Source organism: Vigna unguiculata, chromosome 3, assembly GCF_004118075.2.
Source record: "Vigna unguiculata cultivar IT97K-499-35 chromosome 3, ASM411807v1, whole genome shotgun sequence".
In the NCBI taxonomy this organism is placed as follows: Eukaryota; Viridiplantae; Streptophyta; class Magnoliopsida; order Fabales; family Fabaceae; genus Vigna; species Vigna unguiculata.
The window spans coordinates 340,933-363,545 of record NC_040281.1 but is presented as its reverse complement, the minus strand read 5'-3'; the positions used below and the strand labels follow the sequence as shown (position 1 = coordinate 363,545).

The 22,613-nt window shown below is 31.1% G+C and overlaps 3 protein-coding genes across 4 annotated transcripts; 2 read left to right on the top strand and 1 right to left on the bottom strand.

Moving 5' to 3' along the window:
* The first annotated feature begins 320 nt into the window (after window positions 1-320).
* Window positions 321-3,848, top strand: LOC114177531 (pentatricopeptide repeat-containing protein At4g02750-like). Its single transcript, XM_028062913.1, has 2 exons — window positions 321-1,883; window positions 2,996-3,848. The coding sequence occupies exons 1-2, from the start codon at window positions 432-434 to the stop codon at window positions 3,800-3,802; spliced, it is 2,259 nt and encodes a 752-aa protein (XP_027918714.1). The 5' UTR covers window positions 321-431; the 3' UTR covers window positions 3,803-3,848.
* A 396-nt stretch (window positions 3,849-4,244) lies between these two features.
* LOC114178251 (mitogen-activated protein kinase 9-like) lies at window positions 4,245-8,893 on the bottom strand. Of its 2 annotated transcripts, none has more exons than XM_028064058.1 (11): window positions 8,218-8,893; window positions 7,194-7,602; window positions 6,989-7,116; window positions 6,780-6,839; window positions 6,511-6,660; window positions 6,222-6,377; window positions 5,999-6,136; window positions 5,827-5,897; window positions 5,371-5,472; window positions 5,033-5,109; window positions 4,245-4,650 (listed from the first exon to the last, which is right to left on the bottom strand). In XM_028064058.1, exons 1-11 carry the CDS (start codon window positions 8,464-8,466, stop codon window positions 4,637-4,639), a joined length of 1,554 nt encoding a protein of 517 aa, XP_027919859.1. In that variant the 5' UTR covers window positions 8,467-8,893; the 3' UTR covers window positions 4,245-4,636. The 2 variants fall into 2 exon arrangements, with proteins under 2 accessions (XP_027919859.1, XP_027919858.1); XM_028064057.1 differs by having other exon boundaries at window positions 4,923-5,109; window positions 8,218-8,889.
* Window positions 8,894-15,873: 6,980 nt separating this feature from the next.
* LOC114178090 (wiskott-Aldrich syndrome protein homolog 1-like) lies at window positions 15,874-19,008 on the top strand. Its single transcript, XM_028063792.1, has 4 exons — window positions 15,874-16,127; window positions 16,233-17,066; window positions 18,298-18,369; window positions 18,468-19,008. Exons 1-4 carry the CDS (start codon window positions 15,999-16,001, stop codon window positions 18,729-18,731), a joined length of 1,299 nt encoding a protein of 432 aa, XP_027919593.1. The 5' UTR covers window positions 15,874-15,998; the 3' UTR covers window positions 18,732-19,008.
* Window positions 19,009-22,613: the final 3,605 nt, after the last annotated feature.

The window sequence follows — 22,613 nt, the reverse complement described above, 5'->3', positions numbered from 1 at the left end:
TTTATACTTCTTTATATACTACAAAATCATTTTATCTGGTCAATAATTTTCATTTTATAACTTTTGCAAACGCAAATTAAGGAGTAAATTATGTAAAATAACGCATTATGGTCTTGAAATAATAATCAAAAAATAATTTTTTGACTACTAAATTGTGATAACTTTTTCTTACGACCTTAAAAGATATTTTTAAATGATTTTTATTTTTTTATTTTCTCATTGTCAATATTTTAAAATCTCTTAAAAAATAACACATCTTATAACAACAAGTTGCGAAAATTTAATAGTGAAATATTCTCGTACATACGACTAAAAGCTGTCATAAATTTTCCTCAAACATAACATCGTTAAACTAGAAAACAACCTTAACATCCAAAATATGATTCCTGGTTATTTAAAATACAATCACTATATAGTATGACACAAAAACGATGCGCGGGAAGTTTATCTTGAGACAGTTACACAGCAGCAACTTTCAACTTCAACGACCCACCAATTTTCCGAAACCCCATCTGAAAGAGAAAGACTCACACATTGTGAAATGCACCAAAGCCATCTCTACCCACATGCGCAATGGCCACTGCGACTTGGCTCTCCGAGTCTTCAACACCATGCCGCTTCGAAACTCGGTCTCCTACAACGCCATGATATCTGGGTACCTGAGGAACGCAGAGTTCTCCCTTGCAAGGGACCTGTTTGACAGAATGCCCCACAAAGACCTGTTTTCCTGGAATCTAATGCTTACTGGCTACCTCAGGAACCGCAGACTCCGTGATGCTCGCGTGATGTTTGACTCAATGCCCGAAAAGGATGTTGTTTCCTGGAATGCAATGCTGTCTGGGTATGTCCGGAGTGGGCACGTTGATGAGGCAAGGGAAGTTTTTGATAAGATGCCTCACAAGAATTCCATCTCGTGGAATGGGTTGCTTGCAGCATATGTTCGGAGTGGGAGACTCGAGGAGGCCAGTCACTTGTTTGAGTCCAAGTTAGACTGGGAATTGATTTCTTGGAACTGTTTGATGGGTGGGTATGTGAAGAGAAACATGTTAGGCGAAGCTAGGCTTCTTTTTGATCAAATGCCTATTAGGGATGTGGTTTCCTGGAATACCATGATTTCAGGTTATGCACAGGATGGAGATTTGTCACAGGCTAGGAGATTATTTGCGGAGTCTCCAGTAAGGGATGTTTTCACGTGGACAGCAATGGTGCATGCCTATGTGCAGAATGGATTGTTGGATGAAGCGAGGACAGTTTTCGATGAAATGCCACAGAGAAGAGAGATGTCGTACAATACAATGATTGCTGGTTATGTGCAATACAAGAGAATTGACATGGCAAGGAAATTGTTTGATGCAATGCCTTTTCCAAATACAGGTTCGTGGAATATCATGATAAGCTGTTATTGTCAGGGGGGTGATGTAGCACAAGCAAGGAACTTGTTTGATGCGATGCCTGAGCGTGATTCTGTATCTTGGGCAGCTATTATTGCTGGTTATGCTCAGAATTGTCACTATGAAGAAGCTATGAACATGCTTGTGGAGATGAAACGAGATGGAGAAGGTTTAAATAGATCTACCTTTTGTTGTGCGCTGAGCACATGTGCTGATATAGCTGCTTTGGAGTTAGGGAAACAAGTTCATGGTCAGGCGGTGAAGACAGGGTATGAGAACGGATGTTTAGTGGGGAATGCACTTGTTGGAATGTATTGTAAATGTGGCTGCATAGATGAAGCTTATGAAGTGTTTCAAGGAATACAACATAAAGATATCGTCTCTTGGAACACAATGTTATCTGGTTATGCTAGGCATGGATTTGGCAGGCTGGCTTTAACAGTATTTGAGTCAATGATCACAGCAGGGGTTAAACCTGATGAGATTACCATGGTAAACATATTTTACGCACTTCTTATGCATGGATAATTGTTCCTTATCTATTTTTTCCTTTTGCAAAAACTTGTCATTATTGCTTAATTTTCACTTAATTATTTTTAACTTAGAGGTTTATAAATCAATTTTCTGATAAATTTTTAGGGTTTAATACTTAATACAGTTTCATCGTCTCCTAAGGAAATACCTGGGTTGCTGCTAGGGATTCTCGAAATCCGGGCTGTTTCCAAGAAGGGAACAAAACTTGTTGTTTTCTTATCAAATATCTATTTTCACCGTAGAAGTGTATTGTTTGTTGCTTTGTCATTTGTCCGAAATGAAAATGCCATCTGCATAATATCTGGTTTTAAGTTAAAAATGTTACTGACCTAAGTAGCGGAAATATATTCGTGCTATATACTAATGACACATCTTTAACACAAATTTGTTGGTTTTAGTGGCAAGATGTCCCCACTCCACCCCTGCCTTATATTGTGTGGGTAAAGTTGAGTTCCCTTATTTAGCTATGCAATATATATCATATATATTAGTGCATTCTTTTAATGAAGACGAAATACTTTATTGGAAGTACGGCAAAAAGCAGATGGAACAAGAGAAATAGCATAATTTTTATGAGTAACTCTCTATCACTTTTAGTTATATAAATAGACTACATGCCTACAACTTTTTTCCTTGCCCATCTCTTCACTCTGCCTTTGTTCCACTATATCTTTAACATGGATAGTAAAATTATGTTAGAATGCACGAAATACAGGGAAGAAGTTCTGCTGCAAAGGAAAATCATATATGTGTTGTGACGTGGTCTCTTAAGTTGTCAAATAGGTAGCCCTTTTGCATTGATACGCGTAATGCAAGCAGTGTAAATTTTGTTTCCCTCCTCTATTTGGTATTATCATTTCCAAAGTTACTCCCATCTTTCAGCTAATTAATAGTTGCTTGGGTTGTTTCTTGTTTTTTACACAAATACTATGATCATAATCATAAAGAACTAGCAAATCAATTATGAATGAGTCATTAATTTTAGTATTTTATCTATAATGCACTAGCTTGCCTTTTGACCCTGTTCTACAAGAAACATCATATCGCTTCTTCTTCTAATAATATTTCAGGTTGGCGTGCTGTCAGCTTGCAGTCATAATGGCTTGACAGACAGGGGTACAGAATATTTTCATTCAATGGATAAGGATTATGGAGTAAAACCAAATTCAAAACATTATACTTGCATGATCGATCTTCTTGGTAGAGCAGGTCGTCTGGAAGAAGCACAGAACTTAATCAGAAACATGCCTTTCGAGCCAGATGTTGCAACATGGGGAGCTCTATTAGGTGCAAGCCGAATTCATGGCAATATGGAACTGAGTGAGAAGGCTGCTGAGATGGTTTTCAAGATGGAACCTAATGACTCGGGAATGTATGTTCTTCTTTCAAATTTATATGCAGCTTCAGGAAGATGGGTCGATGTTAGTAAAATTAGATTGAAAATGAGGGAAGTTGGTGTTCAGAAAACACCAGGGTGTAGTTGGGTTGAGGTACATAACAATATTCATACTTTCACAGTTGGGGATTGTTTTCACCCAGAGAAAAGTAGAATATATGCCTTCTTGGAAGAGTTAGATTTAAGAATGAAACAAGAAGGGTATGTTCCTTCAACAAAATTGGTCTTGCATGATGTGGAAGAGGAGGAGAAGAAGCATATGCTAAAGTATCACAGTGAAAAATTAGCTGTAGCATTTGGAATTCTGACTATACCGGCTGATAGACCAATACGTGTCATGAAAAACTTGCGAGTGTGTGAAGACTGCCATAATGCCATCAAACACATATCCAAGATTGTTGGAAGGTTTATAATCGTAAGGGATTCTCATCGATTTCACCACTTCAGTGAGGGTATTTGTTCTTGTGGGGATTATTGGTGACAGTGTGAAATATGACAAAAATTAACCTAATTGCAAGTATAAATCGTGTACCCTCTCTTGAATTGAATAAATATAAAATATTTTTTCATGACAAATAAATAATCATTACAAAATTAAAAATAATACAATAACAAATAAATTTGATAATTTTTTATTTGAAATAAATAAAGTAAATTGTACACTCCTCTTTTACAAATGACAAAATGATTTAATTATAGCTTATTTTGAGACTTTCTTTTAGAAAAGTACACTTTAATATATATATATATATATATATATATATATATATATATATATATGAAGATATTTTATGTCGTGAAGGTATATTATGTCGTGAATGTATAAAAATTATTAGAGTGGACCTACACTACTTGCCACTTGACATGTTAGCCCAATAAAGTGCAAGCAATAAGCCTAAATTATTACGCAAACAATTAATATCTTTAATCAAAGTTAACATACTTCAATTGCACACCCTACAGTAAACTGCAGAGTTTTTTTTTTTTCTTTCTAACATTATTTCCTTTCGATCTGTTTCAAACTAATAACATAAAACATGAGTGATTAGTATACAGTGTGTTTGGCGAACACAATAAATAAATGGCTACAACAGTAACACAATAAAAATGGCATTTGATGACCATGACTAACGAGCTGAGTCCTAAAACGAGCTTCTTCTAGCACTAACAGTGCTTCAAACCACCATCACCACCTCTCTCTCGTTGTTCAAAGAATCAGAGCATGGAAGAAGGTACGAAGCAACACCATAATCAAAATCAAGCATGGAGGGCAGCAACATCTGTCACTTCATCCATCGTCTCATCATTTATCTCCTTAATTGCCTCTTGCTAATGCAAAACAAATACACAATTACATCAATATATTTTATTCACAACACAAATTGCGACCAATTATTCCATATATTTCAAAATCTCTAACTAGGAGGAAACTTTTATGAGGTCCAAAACCGTGAAGTTCCAATTCTAAAGTGAAGAATGCGTTTACATGTGTTTTGTTACTAAAGATTGGTTGGAATCTCATGTATATCATGTTTTTAAACCATTTAACAATTTCTCACTTAATAAAGGCATGCATTTGAAAAGATAGAGTTAGATACTACCTCTGGATCTTTATTTTGTTTCACAACTACACACTTGGAAGCACTAATACTCGCACTTTTTAACAAGCTACGTGCACTGTAGTTTGATCTGGAGGTTTCATTTTGAGTACCTGTCGCATCAGACCCTGGAACACTTTCAATATCGTTCTGTTGTTTACTTTCATCCTTGGGAGCACAAACTCTCTCTCTGCATAAAGTAAAATTGCATATAACTCTCACAATACCATAGAAAAGGTTCACAGACTTCTCTGCCAAACTCATCTTAGAACAGACACTAATAAACTGGAACTAAGATTAGAATCCATGAGTAATAACAATTATGAAACCACTGAAATCTCCAAAAAAAGAGAAAAAAAAAACAAGACAAATACTGTTTAATGTGTAAGTTGGTAATCCAGTATTTGAACATGTTGGACAAGTTTGAACCAAATGTTTAACCAAGACTTGCCTAGGTAAGGAGGCATGTTGTCTCTGCAATGGAGTGCTTCGTTCACCGTTCCCATAATGCTCCTCAAGATGTGCAAACTGTCTCTTGAACCTATCAACCCCACTATGAAACAAGATAACATAGAATTACCAACTAATAACCAAAACAATGACAGCTTCAATTTCAAAGAACCTCATATTCCGTGTTAGAGTTCTTAGATGATGTGCGGAACGTAAATGGAAAATTAGCCGTCAGAAATGTTGTATTCGGTAGAAAATTTAACTCTAAAGATTAGCATTAATAAAATTTATATTCAAAAGGAAATGAGATTTTGAAAGTATTTGCTAAAATTAGGTGCCAGTAGACGTTATGCAGTAAAAGTTGGCTTAGTATCTTGTTTAGTATTGAAGAACTACTGTTTGTCCCCTGTGACATAACTATAAACAGTGCTTTGGATATTAATTGTAGCACATCTACCTTGGATACATGAAGCTAGTTTGATCTCCACGAAGATGTTCTTGGAGCATTTGAGGATGATACTCCAAAATCTGTTCACTTTAAATATTTAAAGAATTATTATCACAGGACAAAAAAAGAGTACAACACAATTGATTGAAGCAGGAGTTACATAAATGTTCTACGATCATACCTCTCGATAAATCAACTCTCTGACATCATCTTTGGTCAATTTCCTTCTCTCAAATTCAAACTCAAGTTTTGAAATGGGTAGAGTGCATGGTTCACGCTCTATGTTCGCCAAACCAATGAAGTAAGGATCAGCTAATGCCTGGTATCACAAGCATAAGAGAAATAATGAAATATCGTCATAGGTGATTATCAATGAAATTTCCAACTTGGAATAGGAGACCAACCTCTTCAGCTGATGGTCGGTCTTTAGGGTCAAATGCGAGTAGCCGCTCCAGTAACCGGAGAGCCAATGGATCTGCATTTGGAAATTTTTGGGATAGTGGAACTGGTTGCTTTTTTCTCATGCTGTTGAGATACCTTTTGGCCTTTTCATTTCGAATCTGCAAAATTAAGATTACAAGTTTATATACTTAGAGAATATTGTATACAGTGGAGAAAGCCATAAACCATGTCACAACACAAGCCTGCCCTATTGATTTCACAAAACTTCAAATTAGATTTTTATATACTAACCCTTGCAATGGACTCGGGAGGAGGAGTGCCAAGCAAATCAGTCATGAGATCCAATTGGTGCACAACATTTTTTCCAGGAAACAATGGCTTCCCAGTGAGCATTTCTGCAAATATGCATCCAATGCTCCATATATCAATTGCAGGGGTGTACTGAAAAAAAGACAAGAATTTTGTAATTGGAAGCTTAATTCAACACACCAAGCATGTTCAATAGCTTATATTATATACAACCACGAAAATATGTTGTTAAAAGAAAATTAGAAGCTTACTTTTGAGAAAAAAGAACCACATAATTCAGGTGCACGGTACCACCGAGTTGCAACATAATCCTTATTCAAAGTAGAAAAAGTAAATCAGCCATAGGTTTTGGGAGAAATCTAAAATACAATTTACAACTTCCACCACTCTTAAAACTCAGAAAGAACATAATTGATCAATGTAACAGTCCAACATGACCACACGATGGTGTACTACTCACAGTCCAGAATATAGCTGATGGAGCATCATTGAATGAAACTCGAGCAAGCCCAAAATCGCATATTTTTAGTTTGCAGTCAGCGTTAGCAAGAATATTTTTTGGCTTCAGATCACGATGAAACACGTTTGCTGCAAGAAAATGCTACACTGGTTTAAAATCACTATCTGAAAAAGTAAGTGAGCTAGTTCTAACAAGGATATAATACCTGTATGAATATATTTCATGCCCCTTAGAAGTTGGTACAAGAAAAATTGGTGGTGCTCAGGTGTAAGATCATCATTGGCCTTGATTACTTGATGAAGATCAGATTCCATCAACTCAAACACTACATAGATATCCCTGAACTCTCTCCGGGAAGGAGGAAGCATAATATGCTTAATTTCCACAATATCGGGATGTCTGAGCAACCGCAAGAGCTTAATTTCTCTAAGGATCCGTGTGGCATCGGATACATGCTCAAAAACATCATTAATTTTCTTGATTGCAACCCTTTCACCTGTGTGAGTGTCAACGGCAGAACCCACAACGCCATAACTTCCTTTTCCAACAACCTCTTGGATCTGGTATTGACTTGCCTCTCCATACTCAGTAAAGAACTCAGACTCTGGAGCACCCTGATTGATAACCATAAACCATAAGAAACATAAGTTGAAGACTATAACTTATTAAACGTGCGAAATACAGAAAAAAATAATTCATCAAGAAAGAACACAATATTCTAATGAACTAACAATGTCATGAAATTCGGTACTTTATCTCCATAAGCACAACACAAACCACAGAACTATTTTTTTTTTTTTTTCATTTCTCACGGGTTTCCTGCATCCAGGGAAATCTTGTCCCGATAGTATCACATGTTAAACGTGGATGATTCAAATCTTGACTCATCTTGATCCAAGAAATTAATCCTTCTTGGTTCGTACATCCTCATCTAGCTAGTAGTACTTTAAGAAAAGTGGTTATGCCTCTTCTCTTTTGCATCAGGTAATTACTGGAATCTTGTCAGAGAGAGAAACAGACAGACAGAAAAAGGTACAACCAAATTGATCGGGCAAACGTGAAGACAAAAACAGCAATCACACAAGAAGATAAAGGGGTGGATTGGAAAAAAAAAAAAAAGCGAAACTAAAGCAGTACCCAACAGAAGAAGTGAAACAGAAAAGGAAAAGACAAGAGAAAAGAGATGGCAGTAAGAAAAAAGAGGAGAAGGGGGCGATGAAAAAGAGAACCTTTTTGTGATGATCCATAGAAGACGGTCTGAAGGGGATTTGTGCGGGAACTTTGATGGGCTTCAAGGTGGAGAAATCGAAATTAGGGTCAACGAGGTGGTCGTGGTTGGGAATGGAAGACAACTGCGCGCGTAAATCTCTCACGTGGACGCGGCTATTGTTGGCATTGTTGTGGTTTTCAGCAGAGCTAGAAGCGCGTCGTTGAAACAATCGTCGAAGCCCTTCCACGAGCGTTCCTCCACCACCCATGTATATCAACACATAGATTATTACCACTTCACTCTTTCTTTGATCGCCTTTGACTCAATGCACTCTCCTCTGTGCGTTTCTCCTTCTCTCTGCTTCCTCAACTCCTCCCGACCAAACCAACCCCTTTTATTTATTATTTTTTATTATTATCTCTGTTACGTTTTTTAATCTTGTTGTTCAACGCCCCTGCTTTACTTTTCGGTTTCTCTCCCTCCTCTTTTTTTTACGACAATACACTTTCCTATTATTATTTATTAATTTTTCTTTTTTCTCTCTTTTTCTATATCCATCACCGTTCACACACACCCACAATGATTGGCCGGTGCTAATACATAACGGAGAGAGAAAGAGAGAGAAAGATCACAGCTTTTGCTTCGGACAGAGATGATGTGTGCAACAGGGTGTAAGATAATTAAGCGTGTGTTGTCTTCGACAGACAGAGATCATAGGAGTGTCTTACATGGTTTTGTTTTGGCATGTGTGTGTTAACGTGGTAATTACTTACTTGCCTTTGAGAACAAGGTTGAATGTTGCAATGACGTGTGAATGAGGTGTTAGGGACAAAGGATTAGGACTTGGATGTCGGAACACAGATTGATGATGGCGTATTCGGATCTTTTTTAAGCAATAAATTTCTTTTACATTCTGGTAATTAAGAAGATAATAAGTACAAAAATAATGGAATGTTTAGAATTATAATAAAAATATGCTACTAATATTAAACATTTTATATTTTAATTAATTTTAAGTTGTTTCTGGTTTGTTAATAAATGTATTATATATATAAAGGAGTTAACATGTGTTTAATTGATCTTTGAAAAATATAACAGTGGTCGTATTTATTAATCAATAAAGAAAAGTTTACTCCATGTCATTAAAATATTTTATTTATCTTGTACTAATAATGTTAAAAAAATACTATATATATATATATATATATATTCAAACAATTTATAGAATCATTTATAGACGGAGAGAGAAAGAAAAAAGCTACTTTTGATATAGAAATTAAGCTACTTCTAAAAATAAAGTTATTTTAATTTACTACAAGTAAACTTATCTACTTAAAATGTACTACTAGAAATAATTAATGGCATCTTTGTTATGGTAATTAGATAAGACAATTTAAGATATTAATTTATTTATTTTTTGAAGAATTTAAAATTTTCGTTTGGATGAGAAAATTACAAAAATAAACTAAATTAATGAATTTTAAAAATGTATTTTAAATAATTAAAATAATAAAAATTAAAATTTATTAAAAAAATAAGAAATTTAAAATTTAACAAGTTGTGCTCTCATTGATCAAGATAAAAAAAAGTTCACAAGTTTAAAAAATCGTCTTATAGTATGTGATGGTTTTATTCAATTTATTTAAAAGTAGTTTTTTTAAAATTTAAAATATTCAAATTAATGCGTGAATAATAATCCCTCTCTGTCATACATTTTATTTTCAAATTAATCTTGAACGGTGACCAAGGAATTTATTCTCATAAACTTGATTTAAAGTATTAATTAAAGTTTTCTTATAAAAATGTATTACGGATAAATACCTTTTGCACTTATGACACAATTAAATCATTAAACTAATTTATTTTAGCTATTTATTTGTTGAATTTAATCATACGTTTTATCCTTCCATCTCACTTTCCAATTTTTGCTTCCTTTATTTGTTGTGATCTATTTTTTTTTTTTCAAAATTTGGTTGTAAAGTCTACTACTATTTAAATAGCTGAATGAATGCAAAAGGGGATAAGACTACGTGAACACTGACAATTTTAATTTACATAATTATTTTAAGTATATTAGTATGTTAAAATATAAATAAATTCTGCAAATATATAATACTAAATCACGGCTAGAATATATATTTTAAAACAAAAAGAATGTCAAAGAGAGAATAAAATTTAAATAATAAAAAAGAATGCATTAGGTGGCAAATAACATGATTGACAGGTAGTGTTTGGTATAAAATACGAGTAAATGAATCCAATTTTGAAACGAATTGCCATAAACACTCATAAAGCACACTAACCCACGTGAAACTGACAAAAGTGATTTTTTGTTTTTTATTTTTTAAATAAATTAAGGTTCTATGTTATTTAAGCTTGATAATGAATGATTCTGTTACCTAAATTTTGTTCAAATAATAACTAAGTTTCGTTTTGTGTGGTTTTTATGTCATAGATTTAGAGATTTAGAAAATTTTCAAATTTATGATTAGATTGGACGGTAAGATGGAAAAAGAAAAAAAATTAATGCTTTATTTATATATATATATATATATATATATATTATTTTAATAAAATTACAAAATTTATATGATGACCGATGAATATTATAATGTTAGTATTTAATTATGTTAAAAAAATTTAAATATTAAATGATGTTTTAATATGATATTTGAGTTAAAGAGTAATGTAAATTTTAAATGTTATTTGACATGCTAAAAAAATTTATCTCAATTAAAATATGAGAACTATATTTATTTATTTTATAGACTAAAGTGTATAAATTAAAATATGAGAACTATATTTATTTATTTTATAGACTAAAGTGTATAAAAATTTAAGATAAAGATAATTTTTGATTTTATTATTAAAAATATTTTAATCTTAAAATAAAATAAGATAATTGAGAAAGAAAATTATTTTCATTTAGCTATTCTAGTCTAGAGATAGTTTAATTTAATTATCTATCACAGTTAATCATTTACCACAAGTTATATTTGAATTCACATAAATATAATAAGGTTTTCGTCTTAATATTTTAAAAGTTGGAATAAAATAGTTTGAAATATAAAAAAAAATGCGTCGGGGTATTTAAAATAAAAAAAAGTTAGCAATATTTTAGATGGATTTATGTTTTATTATTAATATTTAATATAACGTTATTATTATTTATAGAAATATATAAATAGATTTATTATTTTATGTTCATATTTTATAATATCAGTTTTATCTTTAATTATTTTAAAAAATAATTATTTTATAAATAATTTATTTTTAACCGTTATTTTAAAAATCTTTTTTGTCATAAATTATTATTTAAAAAAATGTGCATATCTTATTTTTTTAATTTTATATTTAACAATTATTTCAAAAATTAATTATATATTTGTTATTGATGTTAACTTAAATTTCTTGAAAATTAAAAAATACAAACACACATGTGCATCGTTAGTGTGTTATAACATCTTGTCATGTCTAGGATGTCTAAAGAGCATTATTTTTTGTGTCTAAATTTCACAATACCAGTTTTATTCTTAATTATTTTAAAAATTAATTATTTTATAAATAATTTACTTTTTATCTTTATTCTAAAAACTTCTTTTATCTTATATCATTATTTTAAATTTTTGTGTGTGCATATTTTATTTTTTTTATTTTACATTTAATAACTATTGTAAAATTTAATTATATATTTGTTATTGGTCTTAACTTAAATTTTTTAAAAATTAAAAAATGCAAACACACGTACAGACACGACAACATGTATATTCGCTAGTTATTTTTAAATGAAATCCTTGCTATTAATTTAAAGATGGAATTATTCATTAACTATTTTCATACAATTTTGTAATAAATACAAAATTACAGAAGAAAATAACTTAAATCTATAATTTATCTGTGAAAGTTACATTCACAAGAAGGCGAAATCATTATCCAAAAATGAAATCATTATCTAGAAACACATTTTTAGACACCTAATTATGATTTTAATAAATAAGAAGTATTATTTTAATAAGCTAGACGAAGTATTTGTGTGATTGATTATGGTTATCTAAATGAGATAAAGGTGTTTTATTTTATATTTCTCAGATCTTTGCAAGTCATATATTTTTATATAGTCTCCCAACAAACAGAATTTGGTCTGAAAAATTGGACGTAATATTTTTTTTTTGTTTATTTGAAAATAATTATTAAACTATTTATGCTTCCTGCACCTCCATGTTGATAAAAAAATATTAAAATATATTTTCTCACTACACTACACTATTATTCATGTTGCAAAGAAAAAAGAAGAGAAAAAAAAACGCTTGAGAGAGAAGAGTTATGAATAGCTCTTTATAGAACGCATTTTACTATTATGAAAACTCATAACGAAAGATATTATTTACGTCCTGAAAAACCTATTTTAAAAGTTTGTTCCGAAAATTTTATTCTAAAATGTATTTTTTACATTTCAAAAACCCTATTCTCATTCTATAAATCTTTATCCAAAAATTCCAAAAAAAAAATGTTCTGAAAAATTTTCGAACCGAGTAAAATGATCATTTTGAAGAGTTTTTTTTGCACACCCCGTATCTTCCATCTCCACCCCTGTACAATTCAACATATTCAAATTGCCCTTTTTCTATTATATGCCAATGAGGTTAGTAGGTTTAATTAATATGAAAAGCACAATTAAAGCCTAAAAATCTACTAAACCCGAATGTAACTACATTCATTTAAAGAGCACTAAGGTGGAATAAATTCGAAAAGATTCAAAATCAAATAGTATGTTTAGTTATTGGTTGTACATAAGTTCGATAAGAAAGCCAAAAACTATAATTTGTTTCCATATATCAAATTGATTATCATTTAATTAGATAACATTTCAACCATTGTAACATCTCATGCAAGCATATTGATGATTATGATTCTAATAAAAGAAACTGTAAAATGCAATATTGACCTAAATTTAACACAAATGATAATATTTATATTTTTCTCTCAAATTTGAGTGATTTGGTCTTTATATGGCATTTTTTTTTCATAGGAAAACTACACAACCTACAATAATATTTATGGTTCAAGTATCTTATTTGTATTAAAACAAATACCCCCTCGATAGTAAGTCAGGAACTTTAATTCACATGAAAAAAAATAATGAAATTGAGTTGATTTAAGGTACAACAAATTTAAATAAATTCAAAATCATGTTGTTTGATTATTGGTTGTTTGAAAGATGAATAAGAAAACAAGATGGCAGTACAAATCTAAAAAAAAATATTTTACTTCATCGAGTTAATAGTTCTTACGAAACCAGGTTGGTGATTAGGATTTCATAAAGTACATTAGTATGTAAAAAAGATTTAAAATTAAATTGTAGAGTAAATTTAAAACCTAGACTAATCTTTGCAACTAATAACAATATTATTAAAGTGTCTTGTCTTTGTTAAAACACACAATCACCTCATTAGTAAATGTGAGAAATTTAACTGAGTAAAAAATCAGAAAACTTCTCTTGAATGCAAGTAAGATCATTTAAAGTGCATTAAGGTAAAACAAATTTGAAGAAAAAAAACTGTAATGCGTGTATATTTATAAAGATTAATTAATTAATAGAATTCTATATTAATCATGAGTAAATATAAGTCTATGTGATAATTTTGTTTAAGACAACCATGATTTCAATAATAACAAGTTATGGTTGTATGTCAATATTAATTATCAAAATACTAAAATTTATAAGATTGCATGGTCAAACATAAGTTTTAAGCAAAAGTATTACAAGTAGTTTTAAAAATAGTTCATCACATGCAAGATTAAACGCGTATAACATTAGATGATATATCAACAAAATAAAAGAACATATGTGTGCTATTTTGAAATATTCTCACACTTTTTTACAAATGTGAAATTACCTAATTTAAAAAATACTCAGTTTCCAAATAATATTCTAACACACACATACATAACTCCTGAGATATGTGTGCTCATTTTGACGTTAGAAGTGCAAAAGTAGTTACAAAAATAAATATTATCCTTTAATGTGCATATTGAGTTTATTGTTAAGAGGTGGTAGTGTAAATTTTTTTGTGAAAAGAGATTTAACACAAAGACATTAAAAAAAAGTAAGTTACAAAAATCATTTTGTAATATTGACAACAAAAATGTACACAAGTAAAAACTCTAATAGTAAAATCCACAAAAAATGGTTTAATTAATAAATTTATGAAAATTTAGTGATAAAATATACAATCAAATATTATATATATTCAAAAACATAAATTGATTGTATTTATAAGTATTATCTAATGACATAAAGTATTCTATATAAACACGAATGACCTTTCCTCACACAACAACAAAAATAGTCTTGTACCTGGTTAACAAAAAGAAAAAACCAAATTCAAGAATAAACAATGATTATGAATAAGAGAGAAATAAACTAGGAGAAAACATGTACCAATGAGTTGTCGTTCTTTGATATTACAAAATATTGCTTTTGAATTTTATGCCTAACTGCCCAAATTTTGTGCATAAAAAGACTACAATTTTGTAACTTTTTTTACTTAATAACACAATAGTCTAAATACTACAATTTGATAATGACTTAATTCACCTGGTCTTTATTAGGAGATAATTAATGTCACATGCAATAATCTCTTCCCCAACAACCATCCCATTATAAACCAAACTCATTAATTATGATTGAGCACACTTGACCTACACAATAAGATAATTGTCTAACTAACACTCATCTTTCCTTAAACAATTATTTTTAATGAAAATTAAACATTATTAGATGATAGATAACAAAATAAAAACTCAACTAAAGTTGAAATAAAAAATAAAAATAAATATAAGATTGATAACCAAATAAAAACTCAACTAAAATTGAAATAAAAAAATAAAACATAAATATAAGATTGTTCTTAATGTACACATGCCTCTTTAAATAATTAACTACATTCTAATAGATATTAAATAAATTCAAAATCAATATATAACATACCTACATTTGTAATCATAACTTAATTTAGAAAATTGCATGACTTTAATAATATTTGATCCACAACAAGGTCTACAATAAGAAAAAGGACAAATCAATGATAGTATATCATTTACTTTGAATCAATTCTAAAATATAGTAGGATAAATAGTTTTGTTAAATTGGGTAGAACACATCATCAAGTTGAGTTGAGTGAGTTAAATTTATAAATTCACGCTGCAATACATACATGAACCAATATGAATGGATTGAATGTGATTCATTTAAACACCAACAAGATTTGGACACAAAATGATTAATTTGGTTCGGGTAAAAAATTGAGTTAATGATTACTCTAGTATGAATAAGAACATGTAAAAAGAAAGCAAAGATTAAAAAATTTAGTTAAAAAAATTAAGTAAACACGAGTAATAAACCAAAAATATCAGTAAAACCTTTTGTTTCCCTTCTCTCTATATCTTCTATCAAACAAAAACCTAATAAAATTTGCATATCTATTGGAATTTATTACCACTCAACACATCTAAAGTGGAAGTAAAAAGTGGTATAAGAAACGAATTTAAAAAAGGTTGTAGAAGAAATCAACGGAGAGAAGAAGGCGATAAAGAAAATCAAGGGTGGAGAATGCTCCATTGCTGACATAACGTCGGTTAGGACTTTATTCAGACAGCATTGAGCCACTATCTTAAGTGAGTGAGTCTCTGTTTCTGAAAAACGCACCTATCAAATGACCTAACCCCTCTCATTTCCCATATCTCTTTCTCTTTCATAAATCTATTTCCCCTTCTTCAAATCTTCTCTCCCTCCCCTCCATGGACCCAACTTCCGACCCTCCGCCTCCGCCCACCGCCGTCCCCTTCACGGCGGAACCACCCAACAACAACCACGTGCCCACGGCTGCTGACGCTAACTCCATTCCCAACCACCCACCTTATGACGAGGTAACTTTACTTTACCGGTTAATCTGAATTTCTTTATTTGTTTTGGTGAATTTGTGACAGACACTAACATGCGACTCACACAACTGTTTGATGATGTTGTGTCAGATGATATACACGGCTATTGGGGCTCTGAAGGAGAAAAATGGGTCGAGCAAACGCGCCATAGGAAAGTACATACAGCAAGTGTACAAGAACCTTCCAACCACTCACTCTGCTCTTCTCACTCACCACCTTAACCGTTTGAGATCAGTTAACCTTCTTGTCATGGTAAAAAAATCATATAAGCTCCCCGGATCTGATAATCTTCCACCATCTCCTCCCTCCCAAGTCCACAAAACCCGTGGCAGGCCCCCCAAGCCCAAGCCCCAGCCCACCGCCGACCCTGTCTGGGCTTCTCTCGGCCTGTCGGATGACCCTAACCCTGCCTCTGCTCCTCAGTCTGGAAAAAGAGGCCCGGGTCGTCCAAGAAAGATTCTAGGTCTGAGCCCGGGCTCCGCAGTCCCGGTCCGAAGAGGCCGCCCACCAGGCTCCACCGGGAAATCGAAGGTTTCCAAGAGGGCCGGGCGTCCACCCAAGCCCAAATCCGTCTCCGGGATCTCCAGTGGGCTCAAACGACGGGGCCGCCCGCCTAAAGCCAAATCCAACCTCTCCGTAATCCCCTTTGCCTCTCCGGTTGCTCCTGGCCAGCCCACCATGCAGCCCATCATTCCAACCGTTTCTGTGCCCAATGGGTCCCCCAGACCTAGAGGACGCCCCAGAAAGATCGTTCCTGCTGGTGTTGCTCCACCGCTCACTCTCACTCTTGCCGCCGACGGTGGTGCAGCCCGTGGCCGTGGACGGCCACGCGGAGTGTTTTCTGTGATGACCTCGGGTAGGCTCCAAAAGCTTGCCGTTGGAAGGGCTAAGAATCCTGCAAGAAGGCCAGTGGGCCGTCCTAAGGTAATTTTGTTTCTTAATATCAGGTTTTGAAGTTCTTGTTCTTTTCATGCATGACACCTATATGTTTTTCTCATCTTTCCAAGACTAGGGTAGATGCATTTACAGCTTATTTAAAGATATGATTATTTTGGGTCTGTGATACTTTAAGTACTGACTAGATTGAATATTGAATGCCTTAGTTAATTGAAATAACTATTTTTGTGAACAATTAATTGGCAATGAAAATGTAGAGGAAAATGTGTTGTTTTAGTTTGTGATTTTTGCAACAAAGATATATTATGCATATATATATTTTTTATATTAAGCAAGCAGAGAGGAAAAGATTATCTGGATTGCTTTCAATTTTATCTTTTTCTCAACCATTTGAATTTCGAATTTCAAAAATGTCTTCTTTTTTTTTCATAATTCATATAGGATTACTTTGTTTTCTCTTTGGAAGTGTGTTGTTTGTACGAAAAAAGATTAGGAGTATCAGATGCGAGCATGTTTGTCTGGTAATGCGTTCTTCTAAGTGGTCCGTACGAGTTTCGATGTCCTTTGTTTTGATTCGAATTGCCGTGCAGAAAGATAATTTTCTTTTACTATAATAACATGTGTCTGAAGTGATATTTGAAGCTTTTTATTGGCATCAGAGTTGCCTTCTGCAGTAAATGGAGTATGTGCATGTTACTTTTGCTGACTATTTATTTTAGATTTTGGTGAAGTTAATTTTGAACTTTTGGACATGATTGAGACGTGTACTTAATGTGAGATGAAATTGATTTTCACATCAAAACAAAGACACCTACTGGTGTCATGTGTTTATTTTATTTTTAGAACAAAATTAACAATTTTAGAGAATTTTTAAAATTGTTCTTCAAGATATAATTATGTAAATAAATTCTTTTAACAGTAAATTTCTAATACTAGTTTGTCTACTAAAATAGTCAAATGAAGTCTTTGTGGATTGATATAACATTACAGTATCATTCTTCCATTTTATTTATGTTTGGGGAGGGGACTTTGGATTGGAGATTGAAAATATTTGGATTATTTAATTTGATTGAAGAGTGTTATGTAATATAGAATATAGGCACGTGTTTGTGATTTTTAAGCATCTTTTGTTCTCAATATTCTAAAAAAATATTTCTTTTTTTGTGAATTTAAGTTACATATCTTTTGTGACTTAGATAGATCAGTTATACCTGATAGTGAAAATTGCTCTTGAGTTGCTTCATTGTCTGTGAAACAGGGATCAACTGCTGCTGCAATCACTGCACATAAGGCTGCTAATGAAGATCTAAGGAAGAAGCTTGAACACTTTGTGAGTTGAAATTGTCTTCCATTTCAATGTTGAATTGTTTATCATATTTATGATAGGAATTATATTTCATACCTATCTGGTGTTTGTTTAATTTACAGCAAACCAAAGTGAAGGAGTCTCTTGGCATGCTTAAGCCATACTTCAACCATGAAAGCCCAGTGACTGCAATTGCAGCAATTCAAGAGCTGGAAGTGCTGTCAACTTTGGATCTTAAGGCAGCATTGAGGGATGAGACTCAGCAACAGCCAGAGCCACTGCCACTGCCTCAGACACAGGTGTATGAACAGCAATATCCTCCACAGCCACAGGCACAGCCACAGCTTCAGGAGTTTTTTCAAACACATACATCAGCTCAAAGCTAGGCATGAATCTGATGAAGAACTTGTACAAGTGTTTTTAACTAGGCACAAGAGGTGTAAAGCGTGTAGGAAGTAGCAGAAAAAACCGAGTTCTCTGAGAGAGTGGAATGACTGTCCATTTTAGTTTGTTTTCTCTAGTTTGACCTATGAAGCATGAGTAGCAGCTGGTACTGATGATTCTGTTGTTATTTAAACTTGTTTTTTTCGACTTTTACAGCTTCATTTAGTCACATTAATTTGTGTGTTGACTCCTTTTAATCGATTATTCTCACTATCTACTGTTTCAGTGCTTGCTATTTCTCATTATTGAGTTCTTGTGTTGTGTGAACTTTTAGTTACTGTTGGATAGCCTGATGAAGGATTCATGTGGAACGATCCTCTGAACCTGAGTTTTTTCATAGAGGTGCATAGTTACTCCTTTCTTCAGTTAGTATTTCCAACAAATGTGTGTTTTTAGGGATAAATGGTAGGGATAAATGGGTGAATCATATAAAAACTATAGAGATTGAAATGTTTTCATTGAGAGTATAATGCTTCCTGTTATTAATGTGCAATGGAATGTAATACTCTGATTTGTCAGTGAGCAACTAGAGGTTTTTTATGTTATGATTCCCTGGTTTTGAAAAAAAAAACTAATTTAGCATAAAGAAAAAATATCCATTGATTGAATATAATTTTTAAACTAAAAAAATGCCACGATTGTGCTCTTTATAGGCAGATTTGACTGAGTTTCCTGAACAATTTGTATCAATGAATATCATTCTTCTATGGTTGTCTCAAGTGAGTTTTATCCCTAATTGTTAAAATTTTTCTCTTTCTAGAATCTCTCAACATTCAAAGAAAGTTTTTACTTGTCACATCAAAGTCAAAATTAGTTACAATATTTTCTGTCATCCAACATTTTTGAAGTTAAAAGAACTGAAGTATCTATTATGCCATATGATTAACTTGGTTTAGTTAAAAGATTTAGTTTAATTTGAATAGAAAAAAATATGTCACACTTAATAAATTTTGTTGGGTTGGTATGAATTGGTTTTGTATGTTTATTAAGGTTTAGTTTGATTTGAACAGAAAAAAAATAAATCACACTTAATATGTTTATTACACATATATAGAAAGAAAGAATTTTTATAATTTAATATGATATTATAATAAATAAATTGAATTTTATATTATTATAATTAAAAAATTAATTTTTAATATTATGTGATGTATTAAATTTATGGCGATACATTGCAATATTTGTATCATTAAAACACTAAATAAAAGTATTTATGCTTTTAAAAAATTAAAAAAAATAAAGAATACAAGTGGTTCCGATATGTTTATATATTGTAACACAAAAGTTAAATAATTCATAAGATCTATCTTTTAAAATATGAAATGACTTTTAGATCTATCTTTTAAAATATGAAATGACTTTTAGATCTATCTTTTAGAAGTTTATAAAATTTCCTGCACACATATGTATGATATTGTATAAAGAGACATACCACAATTTGGGATTCTTTTTATTATTTCATTCTAGTAATATCTTATTTTCCTTTATCATTTTTTCCCTTCAAAAATAGTAATATATTGTAAATAAATCTATATTAAAAAGAATACATTGACTTTAACAAATTCATTGAAAATGTATTGTAAAGTGATGAATAGTACTACACTTTATGTAATGGGACTGTGGGAAAAATTATTAGATTAGATCTATTTATTAGATGGTAACAACTTGTACTTCTACTATTTTTCTTCTTGCCCTTCAATTATATTAGAATGATAAAAGTGGTATTATTTATAGTGGAATGGTAAAGTAGTAAACCACTTCAATAATAAATGTGACATTTAATTCATATAAAAAGTTAAAAAATCTTTAAATATAATTAAGTGGAATGATAAAAGTACTATTAATTATGAAGTCAAAAGTTATATGCAAAACTTAAAATTGGATCAATAATTTAGAGTTTTATCATTCACAATGTCTTATCTATAATAAATAGTGAACCACTTCAATCATAAATGTGAGACTAAATGTAACAAAAGTGGTGGAGCAAAGTAATTAGTTTTGTGCAGAACTTAAAATCATGTGAATTTATTTTTAGTACATTCTGAATGTTAAATACTGAAATCACTAAAATAGTATATGAGACTATGAAAAGACTTAGAAAATTCATTGAATGGAATAAAGTAAAACTACAAAATTAATCCTATCCGGTATATGTGTTTGTGCTTGTTGGCAATTTAAATCTTAAATTCTATTGGTAATTTTGGGTTTACCAACGAATTTGTTACCGTTAATAATTACGAAAATTCTTATAATTTAATTTGATAAAAGAAAAATTGTCTCATTAGATGTTTTCGTGTGTTTGTTGAGTGAAAGAGGAAGATTCTTGAGCATAAAATCAATTGTTTGAGATTTTATAAATGAATATGTGTAAGAGGTTGAGTAGTATCAGGATATGAATCATAATCCAATGTGGATATGTGTGATGCTCAGTAGAGTAGAGACATGAGACATAATCTACCATGGATATGTGTGAGAGGCCGAATAGAGTCAGAGTGTAAGACATAATCTATTATGTAATGTTTATTGATGTATGTATGATGTAAATGTAATTTTTTATGGAGGAAATACTATGTTGAGTGGTTTAAGATATATGTTGAATAAAGATTTTTTGATGAAATTATCCCAACTTTACTAACTATCAAACTCACATAGCGAAGATACTTAGACGATGAAAGTTGATGAAAATTTATATAATCTAGATCAGTGTGAAAGATAATAGTATAAAACTGGTTGTAAAAAGTTATCTTGTCATATAAGAACAACTTAATTCCAAATATATGATTTGGATGAGTGGAAGGTCATATGACTAAAGCAAAATCTTCAAGTTTAAGTACACATGAATCTTCAAGAAATAGAGTGAATTTTCAATAGTTTACATGTTTAGTATGAATTATATTGTGTAACTATTGGGTGTAATGTAAATGATTAAATTTTTGAAATGTTTGAATTATATATATAATGTTTTTTTTTTTAAATAAGAAAAAGACATTATAGCTTACTCTATGTTATTGTCTACGTGATTTCCAACCAAATTCATTCATATGATTGTGTATTGGTAGCATATGATGTTACATTTAGAATAACTAATAGTGAGAGTCTAAGAATTGTCTAATTGAGGAAATATGTGTGTGTTTATTTTTCTCTTAATAAGATGGAATTGTATTTTGAAAAAAATATTTAAACATAATTGTATTTGTATAATTCTTGTTTGAGATGTTTAGTAAAAGATTAACAAAATGTAATGAATTATTAGAGACATTACATATATGAAAGTTAAGAAGAAATAATATGTAACAATATTAGAAATCGAAATATCTTAAAAAATATATTTTGACTTTTGAGTTTGCTGAGATAATATTATTAAAGTTAATCATTATATTTAAAATATTATCCACTTAAGAGATGAGAGTATTGTCACAGTTTTTATTTATAAAAAGCATGCTAAAGAGTTGGAAGAAGAATGCAAATTTAAATTATCCTTGTTCTCAATTTTTATACTGTACTAGACTATTGAATATGATGAAACGAAATACATATAAAGTTTAAAATATTGAAAATGTATTCTAAAATGATCTGAAATAGTATAAACCGTGAATTTCTAAAAATAGTGGAGAAAAAAATAGTTTATGGATAGAATAAAAATAATGAAATATAGAAGATGCCCATTTTAAAAAAATGTATAATCTAATTAATTTAGTACAAGATAAATTATTATTATACCTCTCGTGAACAGCACAACAAGTATATAATTCTATTATTTAAACAAATCAAATTAACACGAAATTTTAGTAATTATTCAGTTGGAATACTTAATTATATAAAAA